Source organism: Mirounga leonina, unplaced genomic scaffold, assembly GCF_011800145.1.
Source record: "Mirounga leonina isolate KUSES-001 unplaced genomic scaffold, KU_Mleo_1.0 Mir_201, whole genome shotgun sequence".
In the NCBI taxonomy this organism is placed as follows: Eukaryota; Metazoa; Chordata; class Mammalia; order Carnivora; family Phocidae; genus Mirounga; species Mirounga leonina.
The window spans coordinates 28094128-28112202 of record NW_023270504.1 but is presented as its reverse complement, the minus strand read 5'-3'; the positions used below and the strand labels follow the sequence as shown (position 1 = coordinate 28112202).

The 18075-nt window shown below is 57.2% G+C and overlaps 1 protein-coding gene across 6 annotated transcripts in view; it reads left to right on the top strand.

Annotated features, from left to right (window-relative positions):
* Positions 1 to 17775, top strand: part of TSPAN9 (tetraspanin 9) — a 191286-nt gene extending 173511 nt beyond the window's left edge. For all 6 annotated transcript variants that reach the window (XM_035028458.1, XM_035028456.1, XM_035028455.1 and 3 more), the window contains 6 exons: positions 13089 to 13280; positions 13676 to 13750; positions 14109 to 14210; positions 14834 to 14965; positions 15235 to 15318; positions 16934 to 17775. In XM_035028458.1, coding sequence (XP_034884349.1) covers positions 13089 to 13280; positions 13676 to 13750; positions 14109 to 14210; positions 14834 to 14965; positions 15235 to 15318; positions 16934 to 17005 — 657 coding nt within the window. In that variant the 3' untranslated portion in view covers positions 17006 to 17775. The remainder of the gene's footprint in view (positions 1 to 13088; positions 13281 to 13675; positions 13751 to 14108; positions 14211 to 14833; positions 14966 to 15234; positions 15319 to 16933) is intronic.
* Positions 17776 to 18075: the final 300 nt, after the last annotated feature.

Here is an 18075-nt window from a genome sequence, read left to right as displayed (position 1 = left end):
GGTTCTAAGGCTGATGAGTTGTCAGTCGAACCAGAATGTTGTGGTCGGGGCGGGAGGGGTGGTTGGCCAGCCTGGAGGAGGAGGAGAGGCGTCAGTCGGATCAAGAAAGGTGGAAAGGAACCCAGTCTAGCTGGTTGTACGTAGGAGCGAGGCTGTGAGCAGGGCATGGAGGCAGAGACGTGCATAGTGCGTTTGGGGGGCCTGGCGGTTCACACGGAGGTGTGGGGGAAGCTCCACGAGAATGACGTTTTTACTTTTAGAGATGACTCTTGTGTTAGCGATGGCCGGCCACTGTGTGATTAGCTTTAGCTTGTCTAACGTGGTGATTGGGATCAGTATTTTGGCTGCGAGCATTGCTGAGAACCTGGCATTACTTGTGACTGACACTTGCTTACCCACCCCGAGGATGGAATGGGCCCCAAGAGAGGCACGGTGACCTCCTGTGTCTCCCCTTCTGAGCAGTCTGGGTCAAATGGGGCCCTCGGGATCCAGGGAGAGGAGGCTGCGAGCCTTAGCCTTGCTTTGGATTTACTTCGGTCCCTTCTGGGTCACAGAGCGACTTCTCGCCTGCCCGCCTGCCCGCCTCAGCCCGCCTCCTGTAGAGCTGGCTTTCCGCTTATCTTAATTTATTGATGAAAACTTGTTTTACGGTCCAGAGCACAGACGGCAGTAGCTCCCTGCCAAAAGAAAGCAGCTCACAAATCGGGAAAGCGAGCTGCCTCCCGGAGATGGGTGGCTGGGGAGCGGGAGGACGGCAGGGTGAGTAAAGCATGTCTGGGCAGACGTGCTGTGCGTGTCGGGGGAAGAGGGCCTGCCGAGGCCTGGCCGGGTGGGCTGGGGGCTGGGGACAGCGGGGCTCCAGCCAGGGCAGGACCTCTCCACCGCTGGCCCCTGGCTGACAGCTGCCCCACCTGGTCTCTGTAACCGGGGTGAATGAAGACTGTGGCCCATAAATACTAATAACGACTCCTGTTTATAGCTTTGTACGTGGCACCATGCTAGGAAGTTTATTTTCATGAATCTCATTTAATCCCAACTACGACTCTTGTTGGTAGGTACCACAAATCCCCCCATTTAAAAACCAGCACTGGAAAAGTTGTTTTCTGAGACTCTCCCATCACCCCCCAAGGGTGAATGAGGGTGCTGGGAATTGGAACCCAGTCTCCGTGGTTCCAAGGCCAGAGTTGTGCACAGCCTTCCCGGATCCAGACACTCAGCACTGGTCAAGTATTCCTACATCGTGGCTGGTTCCTGTCACCTAGACTTGCTGGTCCAGCTGGCTCGGGTGTTCCTGGGCTAGGGACCCCATCTCTGGCTCATGTGCCACTGTGGCCAGCACGCTCCCGGCTTGGGGCAGACACTTTGGGGGCACCTGCTGAGAGACTGATGGCAGAAGGCTCTGTGGACAGGTCACCAGTCAGGCCTTCCTTGTTCGTCCTTTCTAGAAAGTGGATGGTCTTCGAATTGCTTCCGTGAGTTGCTCTGAAGCTCGGTTTCCTGGTGGGTCAGATGACGCTCTTCTGCCTACCACAGAGGTTGGTTACAGGCACTGCATGAGAGGAGAGCTTGACTCCCGTGGGCTCATCTATAAAGTGGGGTGACCCCTCCTCATGAGGCTGTGGCAACTGCGTGTGTGAGACCGTGTATGTGAAAGAACATTCTAGAAAACAAACGGCAGATGATTGTGACTATTTCCACCATCTCCCCTTTTGTGGAAATACAGGCACAAACAGAGGGCCTGTTGAGCTCCAAATTAGTTTATTTTGTTTCTTCTTGCTGCTTCTTGCAGAGGTAAAGCCAACAATTTTCATAACTCGGGCGAAATCAGTGTAGGTGTATTACCTTCGCTGGACTTGGGCAGCCCCAACCCACGTACACCCCATACACACACCCCTGCCTGCAGATGGGACATGTCTTCCCCTCCGCCCGCTCCCTGTCCTCGCCCACCTTCTCTGCCCCCGCTCCATCCAGCCAGGGCACACTCGCGTCCCTCCCTCACGCTGGACTCACTCTCTTCCTGGGTCCCCGCACTCTTCAGTACTCCCTTCCCACCTCCCTCGACTCAGATCGGCCTAGAAAGTTGCCGAAAAGTTTTAATCAAATGAGGTCTTGGATTTTTCGTAGGTCTGTAGGAGGCACAGAGAGGTTTCAGCCATAGGATTTGGAATTACATCCAATTGGATGAAAATCCCAGGCCTGCCAGCTCCATGTGTGAGTGTAGACGGGATATGTAATCTCCGATCTGTAGTTTTCCCTGTGCACAGTGGAGGGGGAGGGAAATAATAGTAACCATCTCATATGGCTTTTGTGGAGAGGGCTTGACACAGTGCCTGGCAGGTAACATGGGCTCGGTATAGGCTAGCGTCCTCATCAGTACTGTTCCTGTCTTCATCATCATTGTCATCGTCGTCACCCTCGACGCCACCCTGTCCCCACTGCCACCATCCACCGTCACTGCCTTTTCTCTTCCTACCCCCCGACCCCCCAGAGCACAAGTAGGCTTCCAGGCCACGGGGCCTTGCTCATGCACACCTCACCACACCACAGCCAGCCTTCCTTCCTCCAGATAAAGACATGTCTAGGGGACACCCTTTCTGGCTGATTTGGGATGACCTAGGTCTGCATAGTGGGGTATGGCAGGTCAGAACATGGTTTCTGAAGTCCGATTTCCTGGGTTCCTTCACCACTTAACCCTCTCTGCACCTCTGTTCTCTCATCTGTAAAATGGGGAGGACAAAAATAACATCCCCGCCCCCCGCCACTGGGTCAAGAGGGTTAAATGAGGCAGAAGAGGCAAAGCCCTCGGAACTGTGCTGGCGCCGGGTCTGTGCTGGTGAGTGCTTGTGCTTTCCTGTCCCCAGCAGCATGGCATCAAAGGGTTAATGCAGGGTGGTGGGGGCAGGGGCGAGGAGTGAGGCCAGGCTCCACCATCAGTGAGCTCCGTGACCTTGGGCAGGTTCCTCTGGCCAGACCATGGACATGCAGCTTTCAGCAGAGTGCCCTGAATTGTGTGCATGTGTGGAAGAGTAGTAGGATGGGCCGTGGTCTCCTGTCCTGCCAGGGACGAAGACGTGGGCAGAGCCCGGCACAGGGTGGGGAGGGGCCTCAGGGGGTCACTTAGGTTGCTGCTGAGACCATCTTTGGCAGAGGGACCTGACCGTCACCGGCCTATGTCCCCCACAAAGCATGTCAGAAATGCCAAATCCTGGCATGGGTGGACACGGCTCCCATCTGGCGGTGTAAATAATCAGGCCGTGGGCATCGGATCCCTGGAGAGAAGACCAGTCATGTGTCGGCCCCGTCCAAGGGTTATAGCGGAAGTGTGTGTGGGTGGCTGTCCTGGGGCCACAGATGGACCTGGTAGTCAGCCACGATCTTTCCTGATATCTGTACGTGTAATTATAGAGTGTTATTTGCTGAACTTGAGCTGTAGACGATTATTAAAAGGGCGTCCATTTGTGATTGCATGAGAGACACCACTCATGGACATGTTTCCGCTGTGTGACTTCTCTTCACCGCTCAGGGGTTGGGGGGGGTGTCTCTCCTCAAACAGGAGGTCCCCACCCCCTTGCCCATTCTCTAGGGTGAGTTATAGTCTCATTTGAGCTCTTTGCCGGAAAGATGTGATAGGCATTCAAGGGCTCCTTGTCCGGTTTCCCTGCATTTTCGAAGGAGTTTGAATAATAGCACAGTACCTTGTACGATATTTATATTCCAAGGAACACAAAGTGCTCGGCAGGCATAATCCTATTCATCCTCTCTGTGTCCCCAAGTGCTGGGGAACTGCTTTCTCTCCCCGAGTCCTTTAGCCGAGCATCGTCCCCAAAAGGCCAGGTGGCCTGCCGGAGCTGCACAGCATGTGGCTGTCCCCGAGGCCACTGTCCTGAGATCCGGGAGGCTGGTGGTTCTGCCTTCTCCGAGAGCCCAGGTGGCCGCCTGCGTCACTGTGATCCTTGGAGGCTGGTTTCCTAAGCCCATCCCTGCCTCCCATGGCAGCCGTGGCTTCACGCGTTCCTCCACGCTTTGTTGCTGTCAGAAGTGCCTTTCTCCCCAGATGCACAAAATAAAACAAATGCAGGAAGGAAAAAATATGCTGGTGATCGGAAAATCCTTTCTCCAGACTCCTTTGACAGGCTCTTCTGAGTCCTCGGCACCTTCCCTCCCAATTTACAGCGACCTTGGGAGTGAAGGCTGTGCCTCCGACTGTGTCCCCACATGGGTCTGCCCCAGGCCCAGGGGCTCAGGCAGTTGTGGCCTTGGGGGTGCAGGCAAGGAGAGCTACACGTACGACCCCCACCCTAGCAGAGACAGCACTCCTTCCTAACATTGGCACCCTGCCTGAGTATGTTACTGGGTGTGGGTGGCCTCAGGCTCCAAGCTATTCCCCTTGAGTATTGACAAGTTCTGGAGTTCGGGGAAAAGACATGTCCAAGGGTCATCGCCCCCCCTTCCCCACTGTCCCCGCAAAGGGCAGTGTGCCAACAGGGAACAGAGCCTCTAGAAGGGGCCAGGGCAGAGGACCGTCAGCTTCCCTCTTGGGAGGTCCTTCCCATGCCTGCCCCGTCCCTTCAGCATTTTAGCCTACTTCCTCTCATGTGTCCCCAAAGAGGGACATGAAGCAGCTGTGTGCTCTCCTGGGCGTCCTCTGTCCACGTCCCTGAGAAGAATCTCGCAGTCAGGGCCTCCAGCCTCCCGCTGCCCAGAGGGAGTGGGATGGCAGGGGTCAGTTTGGGAAGCGCTGGGCTAGTAAGTGCTCCTGTGTGTCCCTTCTCCCCAGCACCCACCTCTGCATGCTTGGCCGGCCCAGGAAGGACCATGATGGTGGTGAGAATCGATGTTTATGGACTGGTGAATGATCACTCCTGCTTTACAAGTCTGGCAGGAGCTTTGTGTCATCCAATGCTCTTTGGCGTCCTGGCCACACATCATTCTATGGTCCTTCTGGGGGCTGTTCCTCAGGCTTCCTTCCGGCAGCCTCTGGCCCACTTCAGGCCCCCCTAGGCGGTTCTGGGCTTGTCTCTACCTCCTTTTTCACTTCTCCTCCCCAACGACCCCGTGCTCAGCTTGAGAAGTAGGAAGATGCTGGCACCTGAGGAAGTTGATCTGGGACCTGTGGTCTGATTGGAGGCTTCCAGATGGCTCAGGGGCTGGGGTGCAGGTGGAGGTGGCGCACGTGATCCACGGTGTTCTGCAGGCCTTTCTCCCAGTTGGAGGAGTAGTTGCAGAAGACCAGAGTGTAAAGGGGCTGCATTAGGGTAGCGCAGCATGGACACCCCTTACTCTCCAGGCATCAGACGTATCAGGGACTAGGCCCTCTCTCGGCACCCCTGCCCTGGCCTTTGAAGCCCAGAGACAGACCCAGACTCTCCCTGCCCCCGGGGTGGGTCAGCCTGGAGTCCTGTAGATGCCTTGGTTTGAGTGAGCCCCTGGGCAGGGCAGATGCCCTCCATGCTGAGGCCAGGAAGCCCAAACAGATGGGCAGTGCTCAGCAAAGCCGGCCTCCTCCCGTCCTGGGGTCAGAGAACACCAAGCCCTTTGTGCAGCCAGCTGGGGGCCAGGGCTGCTGGTGCCTGGACCTTTATTCCCAGCCAAGACTGTCAACAGGGGCTGTCCTCAAAGTCTCAAATGGGATTTCCCTCGTCACAGACTCTTTGAATGTCGCGTACTTCTTAGAATTTGAGGGTACACGAGGTATTGTGACAGGACCCACTCTCAATGGACAGGGGGTTCTGGTGTGTTGGAGAGGGGGTTACTGTGGTCTCCGTGTCTCTGCAAAGCTCGCTGGAGAGAAGTGGACTCTTGAAACATAATTTAAGAGCTCTGTGAACCTCCAAGTCTTGCAGCAACCAGACACAGCATCCCTGAAGTTTAGCCATGTTTAAATGCTCTCTCCTAGAACCATCTGAGAAAATAACCTCATTCTGCAATAATCAAAATGTAACTGGGTTTTAGATATGCAAATGCTTTATGTAATGTTTATTTGGAGGAAAATTCAGCTCAGAAATATGGGTGTGATCTCCCTGTCACCTATGTAAGCTGGTGATATGGGGCTGCGAGGTGAAGTTGTAAAGAAATTGGAGGCTTTGAGAGAAAGTGTGGGGTCAAAAAAAGAATGACTGAGGAGTCATGCTGTTTCACTTTAAATTATGCACAAGCTCAGTTCGAGCCAAAACCATGGGGGGCTGCCCGCCAAGCCAGGAGGTCTGCGGCTGGATTACTAGAAGTATAGAGCTCAGAGTATAGGAGGTGAGAGGGTTATCTTTGTACTCTGCGCTGTCCCCTCCATTGCTGGAATCTAAGTGCGAGTGTGGGACAGGGATGAGACAAAGGTGTAAAAGCTGTGGAATAGACCAGAAGAAAACTTGGGAAAGCATGGTAGATACAGACCTGCATATATTTAAAAGCCTGCCACACTTGTGTTTGGTGGGCTGCTCGGGCAAAACTGGGATATGTGTGTCAGCCACAGGGAAGTGCATTCTTGAGTTACTAAGAAAGAATTCTTGATGAGCCCGAATTGTGCAAAGGTGGGATGGTGGGTATGGACGGATGCTGAGTGCTGGGACCCTGGGTGCGCAAGTGGGGACTGGTCTGCCTGGGGCCAGGGACAGCCTCACAAGGAGACTTCTCACCCAGTGACCACCTCCCCTCTGTGCTCTGATCTTCCTGCCTGCAGGGTGACTTCGGCAAAGACATTGTCTGGCTCCCTCACCACCCCCCCCTTATGGCTGTGACACTGAATGAGCTGCAGGGTCCCTTGGAAGCAAGGGGTGTCTGCAATACAAAATAGCCGACCCACTGCTGGTGCTGATGTATTGTCCCTTTTCCCTGGGATGAAGTTCTTGGCAGGCTGGCTTCTCCCAGGGCCAGACTGGACCATTACTAGCTGCATGTCGGGCTGTGAAATTAAAGTCGTTTTGGTTTTCTTTTTTATTCTCCACATCCACTAATTTATTAAATGCCATTAAATGCTGCACTTGGCCGTGGCTCATAGAGAGCACTGGGGAGTGCTGAGACTTAGTGTTTGAAAAGCTCCTGCAAAGCAGAGGGGGTGAGGCTGGTGGGGTGCAGGGGCCGAGTTGGGGGGCTCTGCAGAGACACATGAGGCCACAGGGATGAAAACAGCCTGAGGGCTCTGAGGGGAAGTGGGGCAGATGAGCAGGCAACTTACACAGGCAAACGAGGGGCTAAGGGGGGTGATTTGGGAGTAACTTGGGGCTCTTGCGGGTACTAGGAGTAGGGATGAGGGGGGTAATGGGGTTTTTTTTATTCAGGTGGGTTTGTGTGTCTGGGTCTGGTCCTGTTCCCAGGCTGTGGCCTGCTCAGGCCCTCCCACCCCTTTCTACCCATCCGTCCATCCATCTGTCCATGGAGCAAATGTTGATGTAGTAGCCCAGGCGTGTTCTGGGTCCTCCCATGGAAAAGGAATGGATGAGCGTGAACCTGGCCCCGGAAGCTGGTGTTTTAGTGGGGGTGGGTGACAAGTCTACACAGAAGGCTTGGCAGGTCCCTCATGTGCTGCCCGGGGCTCAGCCCAGGCACAGGAGGTGGCATTCCTCAGGGAATGCCACCCCTGTATGGGGGACAGACTATTGGCAGCCGTGAGGGGATGCAGGGAGTGGCCGTCCGCTGCACTAAGTCAGGGGTAGAAGCTCAGAAGGGAGTTTGGTTTGAAGGGGAAATTATGGGACTCACCCCCAGAGAAATGGGATGCCCCCGTGAAAAATACATAAGGACATAAGACAGAAACATATATTAAAACTACAAATCAATAGGATTCAAACTAAAGAGGAGGAAAAATGCCATGGAGGATATTTGGCTAATTACATAAATGAGGTGAGCCTGGGGTGCTTGATCACTCTGTGGCCACAGCCTGGCTAGGCCTCAGTTTGCCTGGTGTGCCTCTGGTGGATGGGCCCAACCGTGATGAGGAAGGTCCTGGGATGGCCCTTGGCAAGGGCCTGAATCTTCTCTTCCCTGCAGTCAGCTAAGGGCCTGCACAGGAGAGCCCTGTAGGAGGGACACCCAAAGCCATTGCCAGGGATGAGGTACTGTTCTAGGCTTTGGGGATTTAGCAATGAACTAAATAGACCCAAATAGACTCCCTGCCCTCATGGAGATCAAGGCCTCGGGCAAATGCAAGGGTAGGAATTTGTTTTCTCACATTTGGATGTGGATTTACATGGGGCGTGGAATTGAAAACACTTAGAGATGTCCTCAGTTGGGGCAGCGGTAGGGAGCAGGAAAGCTCGGTAGTCAGGACAGTTGCTGGGCCTCGCCGGCTGGAGAGGTGCTAACCAGGCCTGGACTGCACCATGTTGGCTGGTGACCTCGGGTCAGTCGGTGCTAACCTTGGCCAGATCCTGGTTCCCTGAGTCACCCTGCCTCACCCCAGAGTCTCTTCCTGCCTTGGGTTTGACTGTGGCTCGGTCCTCTCAGCTGAGACAGCCCTCTGGTTTTGGAAGGAAATTTTCCCAAAGGCCACCAGCTAAGTTCTCTGGCACTGAGCTCTGGCTGTCCCACCGCAGCCTTGTCTCCTTCCTGTGTGGGGCACGTTCCGCAGGGGGCTGCTCTCCTTCCCCTGTTCCTGCCGCACCCTCCCCAGCCCTGTGCTCTGGTTTCAGAGGTCTGCTTCCTGTCTGCTTGCCCTCCTGCCCAGCTAACCTGTTCTGCCGTCAGCTCCTCCCTCCTGCCCGGTGCCATGCACCAGACAACGGCCTCTTCCCTGCTCCTGCCCCGGTTCTCACCAGCTCCCCAGATGGATGGAGTCTTTTAGCTCTTCACTCCTCTTATGGTTTATTGTCCCTCTCAGAACCGGGATGCTGCTCCAGCCCTGGAGGGAACACACCAGGTTCTTTCTGTGATGGCTGTCTTCTTGAGGCGATAGCCAGAGGGTGGATGCCTGGCATGGGGATGGGGCTAGGGCAGGGTTTCTTGACTTCTCTCCAAATTTGGGGCTGCGTAGTTCTTTGTGGTGAGGGATTGTCCTGTGCATTGTAGGTTGTTTGGCAGTAACCCTGGCCTCTACTCACTCAGATGTCAGTAGGAGCTCCCTACTCCAAGTTGTGAGAAGCAAAAATGTCCCCAGACGTTGCCAGATGTCCCCAGAGGAGCAAAATCGCTCTGGGCTGAGAACCACCGGGCAGGGATGTGACAGCACCGTGTCTCAGGCTTGGCTAAGCCCGTGCTGGCAGGGACTTGAGAAATTCTCTAGCCCAAAGCCTACATTTAAAAGAAATTGGGCGTCAGAGAGCTAACGAATTGTAAGGTCTCACAGGGGAGCAGCATGATGAAAGCAGTGTTTTGGAAAAAGGATTCAGGCAGCTCTGTGCAGGCTGGGCTGAGAAACAGGCCAGAGGCAGGAAAGAGAGCGTGGTTGGGACCTGGGCGTGAGGCAGGGGCCAAGAGCACCTTCCACCTGTCGGCCCAGGCTCAGTATGCACTTAATGGTCTCCTAGAGGGAGGGTATGGGAGAGGCCTCGCACCCAAGGCCAGGAATCCAGGTGTGGGCCCAGCCTGGCAGTGGGACGGCTGCCTGTCTCCTCTTGCTGTCCTTATCTGTGAACTTAGGGCCTGATTGTTTAGGTTTTCTTCCTGCCTAGAGGCTCTGCTCGTGGGTCTGAGAGGGGAGCAGGGGCTTCATCTCAGTAGGAGAGCCCAGACGGTATGGAAGAGTGGCAGTGGGGTGTGCAGGAGGCCCCCCCCGAGTTGCACTGCAGGGGCGACATTCACTCAGCAGACATCGTGTGTGACACCCCCTACACCCCAGGACTTAAGTACAGGCAGTGTGTGGGGACTGCCCTAGCTGTAGGCAGCGGGTCTCACCTGGGATCTAGCCCGGGATGTGGTGGGAGCTCAGACAGGGAGTGAGAGGGTGCAGGAATCGGGCCAGAGCGACAAGCCCTTCTCCTGGAAGGAGGCTCCTGGGCAGGGCTTTGGGAAGCCTGCAGACCAAGTCAAAGAATGTGGAGCGTGAAGTCAGAGAACCATTTTAAGAGAGATGACCAGGTCCTGGGAGTTTCTGAGCTGTTGAGGTTTTCCCGTATAGAGGCTCTTGGACTTTATGGCAGTTCTCCCTGGGAGGGAGATGGAGAACGGAGGTACAGAAGGGCCCCTGCTGGACCCACTCCCTGTGGGAACTGGTTTCCGGGGAAAGGTGTGCTGTGAGAATTTTCCCAGGCCCAGGGAGGGTCCTGGGGGCCCCAGGGTCCCCACCGCAGGGTGGTAGGGGCATCCTGCCGCTCTGGGGGTCCCAAAGCCAGGTGTCTTTATCAGGCTTCTCTATCTGCAAGGAGTGACCTGGCAGCCTTGGGGTTTCCTCTCAATCATTGCAGGCTCTGGCTTTTAGGGCCATAAATCTTCAGCATGAAGATCATGAATTTCCGTGGTATGATTAATGAAAGAAAAATTGAGACGGCAGTATAGAAACTGACCAGATTGAAAAAACTCAGTATGAGAAGTTGGATGGAAGTTTCGGAACTTCTGACCCGGCCTGGAGCGCCACCTAGTGGTTACGGGGGTGGTGGCACCCATTCCCCCTGCAAAGCTCGGTGGATGCCCACTGATTGGGTGGATGCTCTCGGCCAAGTGTGCCCATACCTTGGGAGCCTTGACGTAGTTCCACTGGGACTGCTCCCAGGTACGGGGGGCACAGGACCACTCCACGGCGTGGGCAACCCAGGAAGCGGCTCCACTTATTCCCACTCCTCCCCAGCTGCTTGAACAATCTCTGCTTTAGTAATGCATGGGAATACGCCCACTTCTTTTGTCATGCACAGCCTGGATCACCTTTCTGGTTCCTCATCTATGAAAATCTCCTCGTCTTTTAAAGCCCAGCAAGTCCTGTCAAGCCTGCCTTACAAATAGACCTCGTTGTTCTGCTGCTCACCGGTCCTCCAGAGCTGCCTGGTGAAGGTCACCACCAGCTCGGGCCTGATCCCTGCTGTGGCCTCCCAGTTGCTCTGCCGGCTTTCCCCATTGCCCTCTGGGGGCCGTCTCTGAACATCAGCCAGAGTGATCTATTGGAAACATACATCATGTCACTCTCCAGCCCTAGGGGCTTCCCAGCACGCTAAGAACACCCCCACCTTGTCTTTACTGATGCCTGCAAGATCTTGTCCCATCTGTCTCCTGCCACCCCACCTCCTGGTCCCCTACCACGTGTCACCTCCTTCACTCTGTTGCAGCACACGGGCAGCTTGCTTGTCCCGGGGTTGGCCAGCCTCTTTCCCACCTCAGGGCTTTTGCACATGCTGTTACCTCTATCTAGAACATTCTTCCACCACTTCCCCTCTTCATTTGGGTCCTTACTTAAATGCCACCTTTCTTAGAGGCCTTCTGTGACTACCCTGTGCCCCGATACTTTCTAACTCCTTGCCGTCCTTATTTTTCTTCATGGCACATGCCATCACCTGAAATTGTGCTACTTGTTTGCTTATGGAACATTATGTCCCCTATAAGAATAGCCTGTTCATGGAGGGAGGGGTGGTTTGCCTGTGCTGCTCACCTCCTCCGCGCCCCCCCAGCACTCAGAACAGGCCCTGGCACTTACTAAATGGGGGGCTCACTTTGGGTGTGTGGACTGAATGAGGGAAGAAAATGCCACCTCCTCGGGCAGCCTCTCCCCCTGACCTTCCCTGCACGCACGTGAGAACTGCTCTCTGCCTACTCGTGGGCCGCCTTGTCTTCGCTGGTCCTTCGGGGTCTCCTCTCTGGAGCTAGAGCAGCTCGAGAGCAGGGGTGTGCTCGATACCTGGGGTCACAGCACAGTTCCTGGCACCTAGGAGCTGCTCAGTCAATGCCTTTCCGAGACCAGCACCTGGTGCTGGCCACCCACTTCCCATGCTTTCTTCCATTTAAATTCTCCCAGCAATCCAGAAGGCAGGCGATATTATTCTCATTGGGCATACAAGGAGTTTGCAAGGTCACACCACCGGGAAAAGCTGGAACCGGGTGTCAGATCCATGTCTGTGCCCCGCCAAGGCCTTGTGTGTCTGCTTTCGCCCTGCCTGGAATGTTCTTGTCCGCCCCCCTGCCCCAAATCCACCTGTCCTTTGGGCACTGACTGCCTCCTCCAAAGGACATCACAGGCCAGGACAGTGGTTGGCTCCTCGCAACTCCTGTACTATTTATTTGGCACTGGGCGTGGGGTCGATGCTGCTTTTTCATTGCTCCCGTCCAGCCAGAGCGGAGGTCCCAAGAAGGCAGGTCGCTGAAGAGGTTGTGGCTCTTTTGGCCCGGGACACTGCAGGCTGCAGGTACTCAGTAAATATCGGCTGACTGATGGATTGGCCCCGCAGACTCTGCATACAGACTCCGTATACTTCCTCGGAGCTGCTGGAGGGACGGGGTGGGGGGGAGTGTCGACTGTATGGAGCATAAAACAAGGCAGCTGTGCAGACGCGCAGCCAACGAAAGTGGAGCGTCCCCAGGTGAAGCCGGGGGCGCTGCAGCCCCGGGGGCGCCGTGGAGGAGAGTCGGTTTTCGGGCCCGGAGCGCTGGCTGCTGGCTCACATGGACGGGTGGCCAAGGCAGTGATGGATTCGCGAGTTTCCTTCTCCCCCATCTGTGGGAAACTTGTTCTCCGGGCTCCGGAGAGCACGGGCATGTGGGCAGGGCAGCGGGACACAGGCCCCCGAGGGTCTGGCTCTGAGATTCTTCCCAGCCCCCGAGACAAGTCCTTACTCACTTTCGCTGTCCACTGTGCCCTCCTGCCGGACTCCTTCCTGAATGCTGGGGCCTCTCCACTGACAAGGGGAAGAACTGCCACCACCCATGTGGGTCTGGGACCTTCTGTAGCTGTTACAGGGTTCTGCCTGTGTCTTTTAAGATTGGATGCTCAGAGCGACCGTAGGAGGTTTGTGAAGCTAGTATAATGCCATTTGCCAGACGGGGCAACTGAGGCATGGAGAGCCTGAGGGTTTGTCTAGGTCACACAGCCGACATGGTGTGGGCCCATGGCCCTATCTGACCTGTAGCCCCATCCCCCCCTTTCCCAGTCGCAGAGTGGGCGGTAGGGCCATGCAGCCTTCAGGAGCCGTGGAGATGAGCTCAGAAGCAGTGCTGATCTAACGGCTTTCCTTTCTCTCCAGCTCTGTGGCTGTGGGCTGCTTGGAGTGGGCATTTGGCTATCCGTGTCCCAAGGCAACTTTGCCACCTTCTCCCCCAGCTTCCCCTCGCTGTCTGCAGCCAACCTAGTCATCGCCATCGGCACCATTGTCATGGTGACGGGCTTCCTCGGCTGCCTGGGGGCCATCAAGGAAAACAAGTGCCTCCTCCTCAGTGTAAGTTGGACCCCATATCCCCCCAGCCCCCCCGAGCTCTGTTTCCCTGCATTTGGGCCACTGAGACAGGCAAGGCCTGGGACGACCATCAGCCTCCTGGATGCCCAGCCTGAGCCCAGGGAAATTGTTTGTAGAATGTTCTTTGCCTGACCACACCCCTCATCCTCATGATGGGGTATCCCTGCCCTAGTTGTCTCTCCCACTCCTTGATTGGCTGTCTCCTGTATCTCCGTCCCTTACTCTCTGGGGATTCCTCAGAAGTAGCTGGCCTCTCCCTTACCTGGGAAGCCCTGTCTAGGTGCCACTTTTCCCCCGCCCCCCTGCCATCCTTGTGTGCACCCCATTCCTGGCCATGACCACTACCATGTGCCTACATCTAGGCTTTCTCTTTCCAGTTTTTCATCGTCCTGTTGATCATCCTCCTAGCAGAGCTGATCTTGCTTATCCTCTTCTTTGTCTACATGGACAAGGTGAGCCTTATGAGCTGGAGGGGGCATATGGAGTGTCACTGGGGTTGGGGCAGGGCCAGCCTGAGAAGCACTGGCAGGGAGGATCTCTGAAGAGGGCAGGAAGGAGAATGGAAACAGGGGAGCCAGGAGAGGCCGGGATGAAAGGTTTTGGTGGAGGCAGCGTGGGGAAGGTGAGTTTGCGGGGCACGGTGGGGGGCTTATTACCTGTGTAGTCTTGGGAAATAGAATCCTCTAAATCACCCACGGGGGCAATGGACTGCCTCTGGCATTAGTGAGCTCCGCATCACTGGGAGTATTCAAGCATAGTTGTGCTGACCCCTTGGAGGAGGGATTCAGGTGTCTGCGCTCAACCTGACAGGTGAATGAGAACGCCAGGAAGGACCTGAAAGAGGGCCTGCTGCTGTACAACACAGAGAACAACGTGGGGCTGAAGAACGCCTGGAACATCATCCAGGCCGAGGTGAAGGGCTGGTGGGGGGCGGGGGGACTCAGACTCTGCCCAGGGGGCCGGGAGGGCTGCTGGGTGGCACATCATACAGGGGATGCCTCTGGAGAGGGACAGCAGGGGAGTGGAGGCAGGTGAGCAGGATCTGGACACAGGACCGAGCGCCTTAAATGGGTACAGGGAACTAGGAAGGACAGATCATCTTTACTGTAGCAACAGGGTTGCCTCCCTGATCGTGGCTCAGGCAAGGAGGCCCCAGTTCCAAGAGGAAAACAAGTCTGTGCCACCCAGAGGCCCCATGTCAAGCCCTGGGGAGGGGGGCAGCCGGCTTGGGACGGTCCCCAAAGCAGAGTGGGCGGGGTGGTGAGTGAGCAGAGGGCTGAGCGCTCCTGCCTGGGGCCCGGTGCCCAGCTCAGAGAGGCAGGTGGGCGTCACCTTCTCTGCGCTCCGGCCTCCAGGGAGGGGCTGTGGCTCCTCGTCTGGGTCCAGATGAGGCCCAAAGAAGGGGCCAGAAGGAGGCCCTTGTCTCCTTCGCTGACACGCAGGGAGGCAGTTCGTGGGGCCGGGTTGGTCTGGGCGGGGAAGGCCCGGAGGACCGCGGGCTGCGGGTGTCTGACCCTGTGGGCTGGCACCTGCAGATGCGCTGCTGCGGCGTCACCGGCCCCACGGACTGGTACCCGGTGCTGGGGGAGAACACGGTGCCCGACCGCTGCTGTGTGGAGAACTCCCAGGGCTGTGGGCACAACACCACCACCCCTCTGTGGAGAACGGTGAGGCTGGACGCGGCTGCTCCCGGGCCGCCTCCCAGAAGCCTGTGGGGGGGGGACGGTGTGGCACCAGGACACCTGCAGGGGAGGGGCGGTGGGGTGGACCCACGGTTGAATGGGGCTCTGAGGCTGTGCAGTGGGGCCTCGTAGGCCGAACCCTGGGGGCGAGGGGTGGGGGGGGCGGGGACAGGTGGGGAAGTGAGGTGGTGGCTGGGCAGGAGGGGGCGCTCTCCGTCCTGCCACTGCTCTAACCTGGGGTCGCCGCTCCCCAGGGCTGCTACGAGAAGGTGAAGATGTGGTTTGATGACAACAAGCACGTGCTTGGCACCGTGGGGATGTGCATCCTTATCATGCAGGTGAGAGCCTTGCGGCTCCCCGGCTGGAGCTGAGATGCACGCATGCGCACAGACACAGACACACAGACGCACACACACACAGACACACGCACACACAGACACACACACAGATGCACACAGACGCACACAGACACCCCCCCCAGCTGACCCAGGCAGCCCACATGCATTCCCGCTCCGCTCTGCCCCAAGACTTTCTCTTTCAGTGCCTGTCCCAGCCCGGCAGGCACAGTAGGGCCCGGCTTTCCTGGCATTCCCTCCGAGCCTTGGGCCCGGTGCCGGCATTGCACGAGTCCCCGGGTGGGTTTGATGGAGAACACGCCTGCCCGCCTTCCCAGGGACACTTACCTTGGGACTGAGCTGAATGAAAGCTGAGTCCCCGGGTAACACGCCTGTGCACAGGCTCGTGCTCCGCGGGCGGCTGGCCAGCCGCGTCGCCTATGACGTGTATGTGAGCTGCGCAGGCTGCCTAGCTTCTATGCCTTAATTTCCACATCAGTATAATGGGCACGATCCCCATGCCATGTCTTAGCATCAAGTGAGCTCCGGCCGTGTCCAGGGTGTGGAGCAGGACCGGGCGGCTGGGGAGAGCTCCACAAGTGTTAGCATCCTTAGCAAGCGCTCAGTGAGCAGCCGTGCTGTGCAGGCTCTCACCTGGATGCTGGAGAGGGACAAGGAAAGAATCCCTGCCTCCCTTCCTGACCTTTCTGGGGCGAGCACTTCCTGGGCTCTCTCCTTTGTCCACTCATGTATGGCTCCTCCGAGCAGGAGTCTCCAGTGCCTGATTCCCCTCGGAGCCCTCGAACTTGGCTGGCCGGTCCATGACAAGGTGGCTGACATCCTGCATCAAGTGATCTTTCTTGCCCTAACCCCTTGGTCCCACGGGTCTGACCATGTCCGAAGTCTTTGCGAGCTTTCAGGCTCAGCAGACGAGCCCGCTGTCATTTCGGCAGAGCTCTAATGGGAGATGTGCACATGGGGGCCAGACTGCATTCCACGTTGAGGCCTGGACCAGAACCGGCCAGGGTCCCTCCAGTTACGCCCGAACACTGAGCATGAGAGCCGTGCGGGCTGCGCCGTGTCTCCCAGGCCCCTGCTTTACGGTGCGAGCCCACGGCCTGCTCTCTGTGGTGCCCATGGGTCTGCAGGCTGGCTTCCTCCTGCCTCCTGCGTGGCCCGGGGTCAGCACCCCAGTCAGGATTCAGGAGTTGAGGGAACACAGGTGAGCGTGAACGTTGTCCTGGGCACATCAGTGGTGAAGACACACCTGCCGCTGCCAAGACCTCATGTCATGTGCTCCAGGACTGAGCGGGGTGACCCGGCACGGCTTTGGTGTTCTTGCCACCTTCCTGTCCCCCTCCTCAGTTCCTTGGTAGCTACTGCTTAGGACAGGTCCTTTGTGGGTCCGGTCCTCACCTCAGCCCTCGGAAGTCGGCAGATTTCTGAGGCTCCGGGCTGTGTGATATTCCGCACAAACGGCTCTGAGGGGCTGAGCTCCTGGGTGTGTGGCCTCCTGCTGGCCCGTTTCAAGCCCACGAGTGGTTGTCCCCACTCACTCCAGGTGCCACGTGGCAGACCCCAGGCCACCGTCCCAGGCCCTCTTCCCCTTGTCTTTCAGATTCTGGGCATGGCCTTCTCCATGACCCTCTTCCAGCACATCCACCGGACTGGTAAAAAGTACGACGCCTGAGCCGGCTGGCTGAGAGCACCCCGGCCTCCACACGGACACTGTGCCGGGGAAGAAGATTTGAGCTTTGTGTTGCCTGCCCGCGCTCTCCAGACTGCTGACCCCGCACCCACCTCCCCAGCCCGCCAGCCCCCAGCCCACCCCGCCTCAGCCTACTTGGTGGGTGGAGGGCCAGGGAGGAGGAGGTGTGGAGGAGGTGCACACAGACCTTGGGTGCTGGGGGCGCCTGGATTCCTGCATCTGTGTATTTGCCAAAGAAGACAGGGTGGGCCGGGTTCGTGCTCTAGGAGCCCCCCGGCACGGATGCATTTCTGCCCCTGCCCTTCCTTGCCCTGACACTTTGTCCCCACGGGGGTGGGGAGCAGAGTGCCCCCCAGGTGGAGGACTGCCCACTGGAGGCCACTGGCGTCCACGGCCACCCCCGGGGGAGGGCTGGTGGGGGCGGGGGTCTGACCGCCTCTGGGTGAGGCCCCCAGGAGCATCTTGCCCAGGCTTTTTATACCTTACAGTGTAACTTTTTTATTTTATTTTACTCTGATTATGGTTATTCAGGAATATTATCTCTCAGATAAGTTTAGGGTTAGCTTTCTGATTTATAACTTTTTATTGCGTTGATTCCTGTAATGGTTTGATTTTTTTTTTTTTCCTGAGGGTAGGGGACAGGTGGGGAGAGAGGATGTCCGTCAGGTTTCAGTCAGGACAAACCACTGTGCCCAGGCGCACCAGGCCCTGGCTCAGGACGCTCTGAGCAGGAGGGAGAGTGGGCCAGGCAGTGGGGGCTGGGCGTCCATGGCCCTGGGGGGTCTGGAAGAGGCATGGGCGTGGGGGGGGGGGGCCCCCCCTGGCGGGGGGGGGGGGTTGCTGATGCCCGGGGGGGGTTGGGGGGCCCTCGGGGGGGCTGGCGCAGTGCTTCACCAGGAATGTGGCCAGGGCTCTTGTGGGTCCTTATTCTTCACTGATGAGCAGTCTTTCTTGTTTCCCTTCTTCCTCCCTCCTGCCCTCTGCTGGTATGGGAGGCTCCCCCTTCCGCCCCATGCGGGCATTCCGCGACAGGTTCTGCAAACCCCAGTTAC